The sequence below is a fragment of the Mauremys reevesii genome, unplaced genomic scaffold (assembly GCF_016161935.1).
Source record: "Mauremys reevesii isolate NIE-2019 unplaced genomic scaffold, ASM1616193v1 Contig12, whole genome shotgun sequence".
In the NCBI taxonomy this organism is placed as follows: Eukaryota; Metazoa; Chordata; order Testudines; family Geoemydidae; genus Mauremys; species Mauremys reevesii.
This window is the reverse complement of record NW_024100738.1, coordinates 262,201-279,834: the sequence shown is the minus strand read 5'-3', so window position 1 is coordinate 279,834 and position 17,634 is coordinate 262,201. Positions and strand designations below refer to the sequence as shown.

Sequence of the window (17,634 nt, the reverse complement as noted above, 5' to 3'; positions counted from 1 at the left end):
AGCTCCATACAGTAAGACTGATTTCACGTTGGAGTTGAACAGTCGAATCTTTATTGCCAAAGACAGCTCTCTGGAGCTCCAGATGTTCTTGAGCTGTAAGAAGGCTGCTCTTGCCTTACCAATCCTTACTTTGATGTCTGCGTCTGTGCCACCCTGCTGGTCGATGATGCTACCTAGGTAGGTGAAGGACTGCACTTCTTCCAGGGGGCTTCCATTCAGTGTGACTGGGTCGTAGCTGATGGAATTGATCCTAAGGATCTTGGTCTTGTCCTTGTGGATGTTGAGGCCAACCTGTGATGACGTGGCTGCCACTACGTTGGTCTTCTCTTGCATCTGCTGTTTACTGTGCGAAAGGAGTGCAAGGTCGTCGGCAAAGTCCAGGTCATCAAGCTGGGTCCACAATGACCATTGGATTCCATTCCTACGCTTGTAAGTGGATGTCTTCATAATCCAATCGATGACGAGAAGAAAGAGAAGTGGTGACAACAAGCATCCTTGTCTGACTCCGGTTCGCACCTGGAAGCTGTTTGTGAGCTGCCCTCCATGGATCACTCTACAGTGTATGCCGTCGTATGAATTCTTGATCAGGTTGACCACCTTTGCTGGGATGCCATAGTGCCGAAGGAGCTTCCAGAGGGTCTCTCGATCCACGCTATCGAATGCTTTCTCATAGTCAACAAAGTTGATGTACAACGAGGAGTTCCACTCCATAGACTGCTCGACTATGATGCGGAGCATTGCTATCTGGTCCGTGCATGATCTGTTCTGCTGGAAACCTGCCTGTTCATCTCGTAGCTGTGGATCGACGGCATCCTTCATTCTCTCTAAGAGGACTCGGTTGAAGACCTTCCCTGGCACCGACAGGAGTGTGATTCCTCTATAGTTGGCACAGTTGCTGAGGTCTCCTTTCTTGGGGATTTTGATGAGATATCCCTCTTTCCAGTCAGCCGGAATCACTTCTTCTTCCCATATTTTCTCAAAGAGGGTACAGCATTTCCACTGAGGCATCCAGGTCTGCTTTCAGGGCCTCTGCTGGGATATCGTCAGGTCCAGCCGCCTTCCTGTTCTTCATCATGGTGATGGCTTTTCTGATCTCGTCTCTGGTTGGTTTATCGCAATTGATTGGGAGGTCCTCGTTGGCTGGGTCGATGTCTGGTGGATTTGGTGGTGCTGGTCTGTTCAGGAGTTCCTCAAAGTGCTCCGCCCATCTGTTCATCTGTAGTTCTATTCCTGTTATAGACTTTCCCTGCTTGTCTTTAACGGGACGTTCTGGCTTGCTGAACTTTCCAGACAGTCGCTTGGTAGTATCATACAGCTGTTTCATGTTACCGCTGTATGCTGCCTGCTCTGCTTCTGCTGCCAGTCCATCCACATAATCTCTCTTGTCCTTCCTAATATTCCTCTTCACTGCTCTGTGGGCTTCAGCATACTCTTTTGAGCTTTGGCCTTTGCTGCTCTAGTCCTGCTGTTGTTGACTGCTGCCTTCTTCTTCTTTCTGTCTTCTATCTTTGTCAAGGACTCTGCTGTGATCCACTCTTTCTGCTGGTGTTTCTTAATTCCAAGCACTTCCTGGCATGCTGACCTAAGTGTGTCTCTCACTTTCTGCCATCTGTTGAGTACACTGTCTTCCTCTTCCTCAGACCGATCCTGTAGTACTGAGAACTTATTCTTCAGCATCAATCCAAAATCTTCCTTGGTCTTATGGTCCTTCAGAAGGTTGATGTTGTACTTCGCTCTTCTGTCTGACGCGTCTATCCAGTTCTTCTTCAGCTTCAGCTTCAATCTGGCCACCACTAAGTGATGGTCGGACGCCACGTCTGCTCCTCTTTTAACTCTAACGTCCTGCAAAGATCTTCTGAACTTCTTGCTAATGCAGACATGGTCGATCTGGTTTTCTGTCATGCCTGCTGGAAATACCCAGGTACTCTTGTGGATCCGCTTGTGAGGAAAGATGCTGCCTCCTATGACCAGATTGTTAAGTGCACACAGATCCACAAATCTCTCTCCATTCTCACTCATCTCTCCTAGAGCATGGGTCCCCATGACTTGTTCGTATCCTGTGTTATCAGGTCCAATTTTGGCATTAAAGTCTCCCATAAGGATGGTAATGTCTTTGTCTGGGAGAGTCTCTAATATTTTCTGGAGTCTGTTGTAAAAGTAGTCTTTGTCCTCCTCTTCACTGTCATTGGTTGGAGCGTAGCACTGAACAACATTCATCTTAATCCTCTTCATTTTAGTTCTGAAGGATGCTGTGATGATCCTGGGACCATGTGCCTCCCAACCAATCAGTGCTCTCTGTGCCTGCTTGGACAACATGAAGCCTACTCCCTGTGTGTGGTGTGCGTCGCTCTCTTCATGTCCTGAATACAGCAACAGCTCTCCTGTCAACAGTCATCTCTGTCCAGCTTGCGTCCATCTTGTCTCGCTAATGCCTAGTAGGGTCAGGTTGTTGCTCCTCATCTCTGCTGCAACCTGCGCTGTCTTTCCTGACTCGTACATGGTCCTCACGTTCCATGTGCCAATGGTAATCCTCCTGGCTGCAAGAAGGGTGATCGGCTTAGTGGCTTCCTCGCGGCTTTCACCACCCAGCGTCATGCATCTTCGAGTTGAAGACCCTTCTTTTTCTAGGCTAAAAGTCTCTGTTAACTCTATTGTTGGCGTTTCTGTAGCAAGCTGATTTTTACAGGGTGGAGTTGCTAGCCCCACGCCCAACCCTCCTCCTTTACCCTGACTTGGGACAGGCAGATGGCCCCAAAGGACCTCTCTGGTGGAGTTTCTGCTGCTCATTAGGGGTGGTTTAATTATGCATAGAGCAGCTACTGGGGAGACTTTACACTGGCGCAGCTGCAGTGCTACAGCTGTGCCTCTCTAAGGTCTATAGTGTGGACATAGCCCTAGCCTCTGCACATACTCCATTTAGCCTTGTTTTAGGTATGGCTACTTTACTCTCTTTTACAGATATATTAAGCGAAAGGGTGCACTCAACACCAATTTGAACAAGGTCAACTCAATACAGAACAAGATGTCGCCCAGCTCATAATAATTCATTTATTTTTTACTGATGTTGATACGCTTGGGAACTTGTGCTGGTTTTTGTTCAGTTTTGCATAGTGTAGTTAAATAGGGTTATTGTTGTTATGTTGCACTCCATATTCTTTATGGAAATATGCTTATGAATATGACATGACAGAGTTTGAATAAAGCATTTCCAGTTATGTGAAGCAGGGTTATGCTACACAAGGATATGTGAAACATATCCTTGTGTAGCAGGGTGGACCCCTGCTCAAGCCCTGAAGGGGTTAAAAAGAGTCCTGGGAAGGGGCTGTGGCTGGAGAAAGCAGCCTTTAGGCTGGGTTGATTGGGGAAAGTGGCTGCAGCTGGGGCCACCCCCCAAACTGAGCAACAGGGCCTAATAAGGCGGCCAGGGAAACCAGAGGCCAAGGAAGTCTCTCTCTAGCTATAGAGGGAGAAGGGCCTGGCTGCAGGGAGCTACAGACAAAGTACCTGAGTGGAGCAGGGCTGGGGAAAGGCAGGGGAGCTGGGGAGCTCTAGCCTGGAAAGCCCCAGGCTGCGGCCTAGCAGAGGGCTAACAGGTACTGGGGGTTGCAGAGGGCAGCCCAGGGGTAGGCCAAGGCAGCAGGTCCAAACCCAACCTTGCCAGTGATGAGTGACTGATACTGCAGTCTGCCCCAGGCCGTGGGGCTAGACAGTGACTGGCAGTAGCCTTATACTGAAGCAAGGTGAAGATAGAGGGTGGGGGTTCCCTGGGGAGGGAAGACCCTGAGAAAAAGGGGTTACTGCCGGGGGCAACATCCCATGTAAAAGGGCATTGGGTCCAGGGAGGGACACGAGGGCCAGAGGACAGATGGATCACCGGCCTGCAGAGGGTGCTCCAGAGCTGGAATCAAGCTACCGGTAATTCCCAGGAGGGAATCCTGCGAAGTCTGGCTCAGCAGGAGATGCCGCAGGGGTTAGTCCGCTCATCTACACCTTAGAAAGGTTATAAACTCCTGAATGTGTTCATCCTATTTGTATGCATGTATCATTTCTATGTATGAAGTTAGAAATATGAAGTGTAAACTGATGTTACTGTTACTAATGTAGTTATGCCAAGTGAGGGCCATTAAGGTACTTCAGGAACTTGATGACTCTTAAGCAAGAAATGATGGGATGTTGATGAATTTGTTTTCCTGTAAGTCTGTGGGATGCCTGTGAGGAGGAGGGGCGATGGGGGTCCCTGCATAGGTGCTGACTTCCCCTCTGCCCTGTGGGTGCTCAACTCCTCCTCCCATGGCCCCACCCCTGCATCACCCTCACCCCACCCCAATTCTACCCCCTTTCACAAAATCCCTGCCCACCCTGCCTTTTCCCACCCCAGCCAACCCTTTCCCCCTCCCCACCCACATTCCACCCCTTCCCCAAGTCCCCGCCTCTGCCCTGCCTCTTCTGTGCCTCCTCCCCCGAGCCTACTGCATCCCCACTCCTTCCCCCTCCCTTGGAAAGTCCTAAGTGCTACCAAACAGCTGTTAGGTGGTGGGATAAGTGCTGGGAGGGAAGGGGAGGAACAGGGACGTAGCACACCCAGTAGGGGAAGATGGGAGGAGGCGAGTCAGGGGTAGGGGGAGCTTGGCTGCCAGTGGGTGTGGAGCATCTGCTAATTTTTCCCTATGGATGCTCCAGCCCTGCAGCACCCACGGAGTCAACATTTATGGGTCCCTGTGAAGACATGTGTCTGTCAGCTGATGCTGGAATCCATCTTAGATTTTATATTTTTCCACAAAGTGGGGGGAAAGTTTAAAGAAAGAGACAAAGGATTCCTGCCTTTTGCCAAATCTATAAAAGGGTATGAGGCTGGATAAAGGGGGAATCATGAGGACACCCCTGCTTACCACCCAAGATGCCTGCTGGAACTAACAGAGACTGAACAGATTGGGCCGGAATAGAAATGAGTCTGGTCCGTGAAAGCAGCTTATTGGAAGATTATCTTTGAGGGTGAGATATTACATGTAACCAGTTTCTTAGTGCATTAAGCTTAGCCTTGTGTGTTTGTTTTATTTTGCTTAGTAACTAACTTTGTTCTATCTGTTACCTCTTATGATCACTTAAATCCTACCTTTTGTACTTAATAAAATCACTTTTGTTTATTAATAAGGCCAGTATAAGTCATTGTTACCTGGGGGGCAAACAGTCTGTGCATATCTCTCTTCACTTCGAGAAAGAGGGCAAACAATATGAACTTATACATATAAAACTTTATACAGTGTAAAATGAATTTATCTGGAGTTCAGGTCCCATTGGGGCTCTGCACTGGGGTGCTGAGGCAAGTCCCTTTTAACTGACCCTTCCCAGAGCTGAGTTGATCTCAGTGTCTGTATTTTGGAGAGGGCTGTGGCCCTGTCTCTGTGTCTGTGCTGGAGGAGGCCTGGAGGGTCTGGCTCAGCAAGACAGAGGCAAAGGGTGCCCAGGCTGGCAGAAGGGTTAGGTTCAGTGGTATCTCAGCACATCAAGTGACAGGTCCTGACGAGGGAACCCATCACAATTGCAGAAATCATACAAATGAATAAATCTTGTAAGAAGCAGCAGACGCTACAGACATTACCTGATTCCAGTTTCTGAACATAAAATGTAATGAAGAAAATGATGAAATCAGGTAGAGAGGAGCTGTTTATGGAGCTGTGGCAGACTGAAAGACCCTTCATCTCAGTGTAACTTGATCTAAATGACAGGACAGGGGGATAAAATAACAACAAAAATGTATTGAGTGTAACACAGTAACAATGATTGAAGGCAACCTGGATGCAGAGAAAATGGAAAATTATGAACAAGGTACATTATTGGCAAAACAAAACCCTGCAGCACTCAACTTAATTGCATTTCTCTGGTTCTATGTAACTTTCAATAACGTTCTGAAGCTTGCATCTTATCAAGCCCAACATTTCATGGAATACTCCCGGCATCATCAAAAGCTGTCTCCTGAGCAAGGGAAACCAACCAATGTGCAAATCAAATTTTTCTTAGCCAAAAATATCCCACAGTAGGCAAAGGTTGTTAAAAGTGGACTATTGAAGATACAATGGGTCTGGTCATGGCACAAAACCAACTCAATCACAGTTTTCAGTCCATTTGCCAAGGCCTTTGAGAAAAGTATATAGCTGGAGCAACGCAGAGACACAGACCTTTTACCTCCCCAAGGTTCCCCTTCTTTAAGAAAAGGGGTGAGAATTGCTCGACAACAACAAATGGTAATATCATCTCCCTGACGCTCTCCTGAAAACCCTGGAGCAAGTCAGTGCCAAAAAAGGTCCAAAAGGCCTTGCAAAACTCAACAAGCATTACCAGGTGTCTTCCCTGGAGCATTTAGGGCATGTGACAATGTATGGATTCTGGGGGACATTTGAGCATATTATGAATAATTAAATGCTTGTCAGATGGATCCCAAACAAATGGCTGCTTGTGCATTTGATGGAGCTGCAAACTTCTCTGGAAGACAGGGTGGAGTACGAGCTTTGCTCAGAGAAAAGTATAACCCTAATCTCTCCTATACACACTGCAGAGGTCATCTACTCCAACTAGTGCTAGTACGAGCTGCAGACTCTTCAAAATACATTAAAAAAGCTATACATTTAATGTCTTCATTATATTCTTTTTTCAGCAAGAGTCCAAAAAGACTGAATATCTTGGAAAATATAGAATATACACTGGGACTGAAGTTCAAATTAGTCCAACCTGGGAAAACCTTCTGGCTTTCTCATGAGCGATCTTTGGCTGTTGTCTTAAAATTACTCCAGCCGTTATTACTGGCTTTGGAAAGTATCTACCAAGATGGGATGGATCTAAGTACTGAGGCTGGTAGATTACTTTTGCTACTATGTTCAGAGAAGACTATTGCCATTCTCTCTCTTATAAGTCTACTGTTGAAACCACTTGGGTCATTAAACAATGCCATCCAGGCATCTGGTACAACAGTAGTAGATCTTTGTCCAGCAATAGAAGCTATATATGGATCAATCAGAGAGCTACCCATTGAAAAAGTACTGGAAGAAGCAAAGACTTCAGTCCAGAAGTTGACTAATGAAGGCATTTATATTGAATCCTGAAGTGAAAAGGACAAGAAGAGTTTGTTAAGACAACTGAAAAAGCACATAGACTTGATTCTTAAAAATCTACAACAGTGAGTTCTAGATTCTACTCAACCTCTACATAGCTTTTACAGATCCCTGTCCATAAAACACTGACAGTTGAGTGGAGTGAGGCACTACCAGCAATGGGGGCTGCCATGTGCTCAGGACAGAATAAAGAATTTGAACACAGAGTGGAATATCATACGAGGAATGAATGAATATTTAACTTCAACTTCTTTTTTATCATCACTAGTGGCTCAACTCGATCTTTGTGCTATGTTTCCTGGGATGAAAGAAGTAGGAATTCATCTCTTGTTACTCCCAGTCACAACAGCTGCAGCTGAATGTTCTTTTTCATCATTGAATAGAATTGTGTGTTCTGAAAGAAGTCGCCTTCTGCCTGATCATGTGAATGAACTAATGAGCATATCAGTTGAAGAAATGGAAGTACCAGACACATAAATACACTGTGGTGTTATAGGTACCAGGACCAGGGCCAGCCCTACACCAAATGACGCATCTTTGACACACATTCTTCCATTTATTAAACCGTTGAATACCTTTTTAAATCACATTTGTATCTCATTTCATGACTTTGATGCACAATTTATCTCTGTCACGTAAGATGATAAATTTGCATGCTAGAATCTGTAAATCTTATAGAAACTTTTAAATTTTAAGAATAACTGAAATGTACTAACATCAAGAAATTGAACTGTGCACCAACATTGGGTGGACCGATATTAAATAGTGTTACAGAAGGTGACAGACTTAGAATGGTAACAGGGCCAGATTTAGGGGCATTTTACTTCAAACATTCTATTTTCCCTTTTATCGCTAACAACAAAAACAGCACCCAGAGCCTGGCACCCCCCATGTCCGGCACCCCAGGCAGTCACCTGTCCCTAAATCCAGCCCTGACCAGGACACAAACAAAAAGTAATTCAAAGAGAAAATATATTTTACATCTACCCACTCAATTCTTCTGCCCCTGGCAGTAGCGTGTTCTGCATAGAAAGTAGGATTAGGCCTGGTAAACTAGGGAAAGAAAGTGGAGGAAATTTTAGGTGGCTGGGGACCTGATCCCAATCCTGCTGATGTCAATGGAAAGAATCCCAGTGATTTCAATGGGATTTGGATCAGCACCTCAGGACCTTGCCAGCTTTCCAGCTTTTCAGGTTTGCAGTGTAGGAATCCCGTTATCACCTGAGGACTAGTTGGCAGCTTCTGCAGACTGTCACCTCCTGTTCCCTTATCTGTGCTCTTCAAACAGAAATCTGTGACCCTAGTGCTGGGATCTGCTCTGGCTCCCAGTATATTTCTGGTGCAATTCAAGGTGTCTGGTTTTTGACACATGAAACACTAAATTATTTAGGACCAGGCTACCCCCTCTCTCCTGATGGTGGTGGAGAGCAGCTGGGATGCTCAGTCTTACAGTCCCACTGGATTTAGTGGGAGAAGAATGGTGGTGAGAAGCTTTCAGTGAAGGATCTTCAGCTCTGTAACACCCCATTGGTCTGGTACATCTAGAGTCCATTCTCTGTTGGGAAGAGAATGGCTGGAAGAGGATGCAATTGAGATAAGGTGTGTTGGGGAGTTATTAGTCCTGAAGGCTTTGGGAGACAGCAGGGCCGACTCCAGGCACCAGTGGAGGAAGCATGTGCCTGGGGTGGCACATGCTAAGGGGTGGCATTTATTCCATCCATTCTCGCGGTGGCATAGTCCGGGTGGTTTGTTTTGTTTTTTTTTCGCTTGGGGCAGCAAAAATGGTAGAACCGACCCTGGGAGGTAGGAGGGTGTTTTTAAAACAAACCAAACAAAAACAAACCAAACTGCTATTGGTCCATTCACCTTTGTATTTGCAACTAAAGAGAGAGTGATGGGCTCTCTTTATGAATATAAAACCTAATCATTTTAATGCTTTAGGTTTGTATTACTCCACAGTAAAAGTGTGTCCATCCAATGAGCTGGGCCTTCTTGGCAATCTTTACAAAATACATGTATGAACAGACTGACAATTACCCCCAGGTCATATCAAATAGTCCAGCACCAACAGAAACCACAGCTAAAAAACAACAAGTAAGGCCCTGTTCCCACTCTGTGCTTACATTTACACACTGGGATTACTTCCATTGACTTCACTGGGACTGCTCATAGTGCATAAAGTTCAGCCCAGTTGTAAAGCACTGCAGGCCTGGGGCCTAAACAAAAACCTCTAGGAAGCCGTAGAGGCCGTGAGGATTCCTACCTGGTTCCAACTTGTGAACATAAACAGTTATAAAAAAAATAATAGCACCAGGCAGAGAGGAGCTGAATCTGGAGCTCTGCCAGAATGAGAGAATCATCATCTTCACTGAAACGTCATCTACAACAGGAAGAGTAAAGAGAACACAACAACAGTATAACTTCATGAGTAGGCTGCAGTGATTAGGACAAGCTGGATATCAGAGTTCAAGGAATAGAAGATTGCAAAGGACCCATTAAATAGGGGGAGAGGGATAGCTCAGTGGTTTGAGCTAAAGCCAGGGTTGTGAATTCAATCCTTGAGGGGGCCACTTAGGGATCTGGGACAAAAATTGGTCCTGCTAATGAAGGCAGCAGACTGGATTCAATGATCTTTCAAGGTCCCTTTCAGTTCTACGAGATAGGTATCTCTCTCTCTCTAAATAGGGATAAATGCATTATGTGAACTCATTTGCATATTATGCAGTGACAGCAGTCATCCCATAGTCTACACAAAAAAGAGCAGATCAGTGTAAAATATTAATGTCCCATGACCCCAAAGAGAGAGAGAGAGAGAGAATGAACTCCTCTGAATGAGAATTAAGAGCAGGATTTTGAAAATCACTGAGCACTGGCCTATTGGTGCCCCACTGAAGTCAATGGGAAAACTTGGAATGACTAACAAGGCAGCAAGGTTAGACCAAGACTGAGAAGTTTTAATAATCTGACCCTAAAATAGTTGGTGTTAGGAGATCTCAGTTTTGTAATTAAAACGACAGCTTTAGAATGTTTTCTTCACAACAATTCCATAACCCCCCCTCTCTCAGACACAGATTTTCTGTTCCCATCATGGGAAACAATAAGCCTGTATAATAGGTAAGTTGAATACGCTGTACATAAAACACAGCAGGTGGGAAATAGATAGGACCAGAACATATTATGGTATTTTGTTTTTATTGCCATAGCATGTAGGCACCAGTCGCTGATCAGGACCCCATTGAGCAAGGCACTGTACAAACATGTAACAAAATCCAGATCTCTGCCCATGTAGGAGATCCCCTCACTCATGGAGCTCTGTTCTTCCACACAGACAAAAAAATACATGTGGTTTTTTTTTTTAAAGTTGCCTTTTGGTATCTGAGATTTTAGGTTGTGAAAGCTATTTGGTGCCCTCTCCCCACCCTTTTAATAGTTTTGCAAACGGCCAGTAGGTGGAGGCAGAAGCCTCCAAAAGGCCTCACGTACACAGTACCTTGAACTTTTCAATTAATCTTCCTTTTGCTGCCAAAGGCAGAAAAAATCCTGCTTCAAGCCAGTTTTTCCTGACCAGATAACGGTTTTACGGGGTTCGGTAACCACCAATGAAGTGTTAACACGGCATGGTCTTTGTCTGAAAGTGTATAAAAAGCTTGTGAAACTTGTGTGCAGTAGAGTTTTCTGTATCTATTACAGAGGTCTCCTTTCTTCTGCAGAATAAAGCATTTTTCCTTATCCCTGTCAGGCTGTTATTGGCTCTCAGCTAGGCAGACCCGATATTTCGGTAACAGTTTTTGGCGACTCCAGACGGGACTCTCCTAGCTCGGACATTGGACTCCGGACGGCTGCGGTGAACTGGGAACGGCACCAACGGGGTGTTTGGCCCCTCTTTCTCTGCTTTACCGCAGCCCCTGGGGTTCGTGTTCCGATAAGGTGAGTCCTAATAGGATAAGGAAACACTATCTGGTTCTGGTGCACTATCTGGTTCTGTTCTGTTTAACCGGTTACTGCTGTTTTTCTGCTCTGTTCATTTGGGTGTTAGGTGTGTGGGCGGAACTGAACTTCTCGTTCGTAATTCCTCAGAGTGGAAGCCATGTGTGCGATGAAGCTCTGAGGTTGTATTGAGATCCTTCTGTCCCGTCCCCTGTAATGGACAGTGTAATAGAAGTAGGAAAACCTGGATTAGACCATAATTCCTACTGATCTCTGAGTAATTCTCTTTTCAGGTTGAGTGTCAGTAGACAGATGGGTGGGTCTCTGGAAAAACCCTCTAAGGATAGCCCTTTAGATTATATGTTAAGTAAATGGCCTTTACCCGGTGTTCAGAAAGGTATATCAAGGAAGCACTTTGTACAACTTTGCACCCAGGACTGGCCAACCCCAGGGACTGCATGGCCCAAATTTGGCTCCTTTGATATTCCGACTTATTTAACTCCTCTGCGCCTGATATTAGAGAATCAAGCGCCTGGTCAAATGGACTATTGATTTTTGTGGGACGATGAGGCTCATCGTCGCTTAAAGAAGGTAAAAATCCAGACCCCCCCATTCCCGAAAGCTTCTGCCCCAAGTGAAGCCGATTGTTGGGAAGATACCCCCCCGCATGTATTGTCCTAGACCGCGGCCACCCTCGGCAGCAATATCACAGGCTGTGACGGATAAGGTTTCCTTGTCTACGGGGCCCAAGACAGTGCCCCCCCCCCCCCGAAGACTGAGGCAACCACAATTCAAGTTAATGAATCAACTAGTGGAGTGATGGGTAATGGGTACACTTCTGATCTGTCTACCACCATTAGTTCGTCTCGTACGAGACAGGGAGTAGTCTATGGGGAGGATGCAGTTAAAACCCAGGCACCCCTTCGGACCATCCCGGTACCCACTACAGATGGAGAGGTTGTAGACCGTTATGTACATGTCCCTTTTACTACAGCAGATCGTATGAATTGGCAAAACACTATGCCTCGCCTCAGAGACGACCCGGACGTCGTTCACAGGCGATTCCGTGCTATTTTTCAGTCTCATAATCCTGATTGGCAAGACATGGGCCAACTTTTAGATTGCCTACTGCGCACGGAGGAGAAAGAGCGGGTCCTAAGGGGGGCCCGGGAGGCAGTAGAGGCTGCCGGTGACGGGCGTGATTTGATAGCTCTCACTAACCCTACCAAATGGAATCCGAATAATTCAACCCACCAGACAAACTTAAAGAAATTCTTAACCCATGTTTTGACAGGTATAAAACAAGCAGGAGAAAGAACTCTAGGTTGGTCAAAAGTCCATAATACTGTGCAAAGGAAAGAAGAACACCATTCTGACTTTTATGAGAGACTTTGTAAAGCATTTTGTACTTTTACTAATATAGACCCCAAGGCTGTGGACATACAGTCCAGGTCAGGCTTATTTTTATCTCTCAGTCAGCTCCGGACATTAAGCAGTGGTTGCAGCAGCTCAAAGGCGCTGAGGGAAAATCCCTGGAGGAACTGGTAAGCATAGCCACCCGTGTGTATCACACAAGAGACAAAATTCAAGAGACCAAACAGGTGAGAATGCTAGCAGCCCTTGTGAACGCGGGGAGCGAAAGACAAGGAGGGAGGTGGGGACCCCCCAAGTGGCAACCGAAGGCAGATCGGGGGTGGGGGCCCAAGCCGTGCAAATGATATATGCCATTACTGTAAGCAACTTGGTCACTGGAGGAGAGAGTGCCCAAACCGATGTACTGGACGACAGCCCCAACCTTGATATCAGATGGAAGGAGAAAGAACAGACGCTGTCAATAGTGAGGAATGACAGTGACCCAGAGGTCCACTTGTTACCTACTCAGATGACTTTACCACTTATGTTTGTTCCTCCACAGACCCCCAGGTCCATTTAACTCTGGGAGGAACCGCTTATTCTTGTCTTTTAGACTCGGGGGCTGCCCTTTCCACTGTTATTGCCAAGCCAAAGAAAGGAAACCTCACAGATAAAAGCATTCCAGTAATGGGTATAGGTGGAAAGCCATTTGAGTGTTCTGTATTGCAGGAGGCTGCTGTAGAAATCTCTGGTGTCTCAGCCTCCCATGCATTTTTGTTAGCTCCTGACAGCCCAGTTAATCTTCTAGGCAGAAACTTGCTGTGTAAATTACGCTCTCAGATTTTCTTTTCAGCTGATAAAATCATTCTTCGGTTGCCTCAAAATCAACTTCCCCAGCTATGTGCCGCATTAACCCAGGCTACCGAGGACCCGATCCTGCCTGCGAGCCCGATGAACCTGCCAGACGAGAAGTACACGCCTCCCTATGGGGCACTTCCAAAACAAACCTTGGCACTCTCCGAGCAGAGCCTGTGCGAATAACCCTGAAGCCAGACATTGACATTCCCCAAGAAGCTCTGCTGGGCCTCCGGAATCTTATCAACACATTCCTACAGTTGGGAGTGCTTATTCGTACTTCATCCCCTTTCAACGCCCCCATTCTGCCTGTTAGAAAACCTGACCTGGATCCAGAAGGAAAACCAGTATACCGATTTGTGCAGGACTTGCGTGCAGTGAATAAAGTTGTTCAGGCTAGACACAATGTCGTACCTAATCCTCACACAATTCTGACTGCCATTCCAGCAGGTACTGCTTGTTATTCAGTAATAGATCTGTGTAATGCCTTTTTTAGTATTCCTCTAGATCAAGACAGCTGGGATACCTTTGCATTTACATGGACGGACCCAGAGACCGGGAGAGCAGAACAACTGACCTGGACTCGGCTACCACAGGGATATGTTGAGTCCCCAACTATTTTTTCCTCCATCCTGGCACGTGATTTGGCTGATATCAACTTACCGGGTGGGTCTACGTATCTATTGTATGTGGATGATGTCCTGGTTTGTTCCCCGGATCAGGTAACATGTGAAACGGACACTATTTGCCTGTTAAATTGCCTAGCAGAGAAGGGACATAAAGTATCTCCCTCTAAACTTCAGTTTGCTAAGGATAAGGTCACTTATCTTGGCCATGTGCTCACTCCAGGGCATCGGGTGTTATCCAGCTTCCGTGTCCAGTCAATCCTCAATATCCCCCGACCAGAGACAAAACGTGAAATGCGGGGATTTCTAGGCCTTGCAGGATTTTGCCGTTCCTGGATTCCAGGTTTTGGGGAGATGGCAAAACCCCTTTTTGAACTGATCACTCATGATGCCGAGGAACCCCTATATTGGGACTCTGGGGCTGTAAAAGCCTTCAAGGGGATTAAAACAGCTTTGGCCTCAGCCCCAGCCCTTGGACTCCCTGATTATCGAAAGCCTTTTGTTTTCTATGTACATGAGCGGCTAGGGATGGCCTCTGGTGTCCTTACACAGACCTTTGAGCCTAAGGAATGACCTGTGGCTTATTATTCCCAGAAATTGGATGCTGTAGCACAGGGTTTTCCTGGCTGTCTCTGAGCAGTGGTTGCAGCTGGTCTCCTGGTACCCCAAGCAGAAAAGATTACCTTGGGCCATCCAGTGACCCTACGGACCCTTCATGCAGCCAACAACTGTTAGTCCAAAAAGGCACTCAGCATTTAACCAGTCAGAGACTAACGCACTTGGAAGTTTCTTTGTTATCTAGGACCAACTTGAAAATTGAACAGTGCCATACCTTGAACCCTGCTACCCTGTTGCCTTTCCCGGACAACGAACATGAGCCCTCACATGATTGCCTTCAGGTGATACTACATCAAGAAAAACCTCGTCCAGATCTCTCAGATGTGCCCATTCCAAATGCTGACCTGGAGCTATGCACAGATGGCTCTGCACGAGCCGTGGAAGGCCAACGGGTATCTGGATTTGCAGTAACTACTCAATATGATATATTACAGTCTGCTCCCCTGGGACTCTCCACCTCAGCCCAGGCAGCAGAATTGGTAGCCCTCACCCGAGCATGTGAGCTGGCAGCAGGTCAGTTGGTGAACATATATACTGACTCGAAATATGCCTTTGGTGTTTGTCACGCCACAGGCCAACTGTGGGCAGAACGCGAGTTTATCACCTCCAGTGGCACTAAGATTGCACATGGACCCTTGATTCTGAGATTATTGGAAGCCATTCATTTGCCATCTCAGGTTGCCATCGTCCATGTTCGGGCCCATCGGAAAGGGAATGATCCCACTGTCTGTGGCAACCGACTGGCCGATTCAGCTTCAAAAACAGCTTCCCTACAGCCCTATGTTACCCACCAGATGGCACTCACACTCTCTCCCCCACCAACTCCAGTTCTGGTCTCCTTTACCCCTGAGCCATTAGAAGTAGCATTTGGAAAGTATGGGAGCCACTGAGATGCCACAGGGGGAATGGCAACTACCTGATGGAAGACGGGCATTGCCCCAAGCTGCTATGCGGCCTGCCCTACTTAGACTACACCAGGAAACACACGGTGGGGCAGAAGCTATGGCAGCTACTGTGAATAGACTTTGGTATGCCCCTGGAGTATTCCAGGAAGCTAAAAGAACCCTTGCTACCTGTGACATCTGTGCAAAATTCAATCCAAGGGGGGACCTAAAGGCCCCCCGGAGCCAGGTTATGGGCATACACACCCTTTGAACGACTCCAGATTGACTATTCGGAAATGCCTGTGTGTCAAGGCTACAAATACCTTCTTGTAATTGTGTGCCAATACACTTTCAGACAAAGACCATGTCGTGTTAACACTTCATTGGTGGTTACCGAACCCCGTAAAACTGGCATTCCCAACGAGACGAGCAACTGCCTTGGAGGTGGGGAAGACCCTATTGAACCATGTCATTCCTAGATTTGGCCCTCCTAGGTCTATTGACTCCGACCAAGGGACTCATTTCACTGCCCAGGTTATTCAGGCCCTTGCAAAGGCCCTGGGTATTACCTGGATTTTGCATACCCCTTAGAGACCACCATCTTCGGGGCAAGTGGAAAGAATGAATCAGACTCTGAAACTTAAACTCTCTAAACTGTGCGCTCAGACTGGGCTGAAATGGCTTCAGGCCCTGCCTCTAGCTCTTTTGGCAGTTCGAACTGCCCCCAGAGGCCGGCTCCGTCTCTCACCCTTTGAACTTTTGTTTGGCAGGCCATACACTGGATTTGCTGATCCAGGACCTGTGTCTGATTTAGCCACTTGGGGTGATGACGAACTAACCAGATATGTTGTTTCCCTCCAAACTACTCTCACTTCTCTCCACAGGTACGCAGCTCAACTTCAGTCCCTACCCGCTGATGTCCCTGCCCATCGGATTGCTCCGGGAGACTGGGTCTATGTGAAAGAGTGGAAACACGAGCCTCTCCAACCTCGGTGGGCGGGCCCTTTCCAAGTCCTCCTTACTTCTCACACTGCAGTTCGAGTGCGAGAGCGTAACACTTGGATTCATTACACCCGAGTCAAGCTAGCCCCTAGGCCGGGGCCAGAAGCAGATGACTCCGGACCTTGAGGGAGCCCTGCCAGCTCTTCCCACCGCGACCCGGAAGAGCCTGAAGCAGACGATACCTGGAAGGCTGAGCCTCTCGAGGGACTAAAGCTCCTGTTCCAACGGAATAAGCCCTGAGACTTTTACTGACTATGAATTTCTGGGTGGTGGGACAATGGTTACTTGCTTTCAGTTTGCCCTTTGTACATGCCAACCCCCACCCAGCGGTTGAATCCTTGCAGCGACTGGTACAGAAGTGGCTTTGCAAAATAGACGTGTGTTAGATGCCATGAATGCTGAAACGGGGGGCTTGTGCTCGCATTGGGGAAAAATGTTGTTTTTATGTTAATCACTCTGGCTTAATTGAAAAGGATTTACAAGCTATTAAGAATGCTGCTGTTGTATTTCATGCTGTATCTCTTGATCACACCTTTAGTTTTGAGAACCTCCTCCCAGACCTTGGGTCTTGGTTCACTGGCCTTTACCGTACAATTGTTAAATGGATTGTTTTCTGTCTGTTTTTCCTATGTGTTAGTTGGATAATGATTCAATGTGCAAAAAGTCTGTGTAATACTGTAACCAAAAACTCTGTTGTCCGTAAGACAACCCAATACCTGTCTCTTCAGCTTGATCGTAAGTTACGTAACGGACCTGATAATCTGAGCTTCTCAGGCCCGAACGGGGGAACTGTGAAAGCTATTTAGTACCCCCCCCCATTAATAGTTTTGCAAATGGCCAGTAGATGGAGGCAGTAGGTGGAGCTATTACAGAGCTCTCCTTTCTTCTGCAGAATAAAGCATTTTTTCCTTATCCCTGTCAGGCTGTTATTGGCTCTCAGCTAGGCAGACCCAATATTTCAGTAACATTAGTAAGATATTACAGAGACAGCGAGTTGAATCCTGGTCTTTCCTTCTGTATTCCTGCCAAAATGGTGTTTATTTCTTGCTGGAAACTGAAGTGTCTCTCTCGATACCTTGCAAAAGTAGAAAAGGAACTGGAATGCTATGGTGATTTCAGTCCCTATCACACTCTTGTTCCGGTTTAGAGATAAGGATCCTCTCCCAAAGAAGTCCTCCTAGGGTGCCAGTGTTGGTGGCAGCAGAGTCAAATATCCAAGTGCCCCCAATCTGGCTGAAGGCAATGAGAATTTCAAAGCTCAGC

At 46.7% G+C, this 17,634-nt stretch overlaps 1 protein-coding gene across 1 annotated transcript in view; it reads right to left on the bottom strand.

Moving 5' to 3' along the window:
* Positions 1–17,634, bottom strand: part of LOC120392849 (butyrophilin subfamily 1 member A1-like) — a 63,495-nt gene that overhangs the window by 29,633 nt on the left and 16,228 nt on the right. Inside the window, exon 2 of the mRNA XM_039517528.1 lies at positions 5,600–5,715. Coding sequence (XP_039373462.1) covers positions 5,600–5,699 — 100 coding nt within the window. The 5' untranslated portion in view covers positions 5,700–5,715. The remainder of the gene's footprint in view (positions 1–5,599; positions 5,716–17,634) is intronic.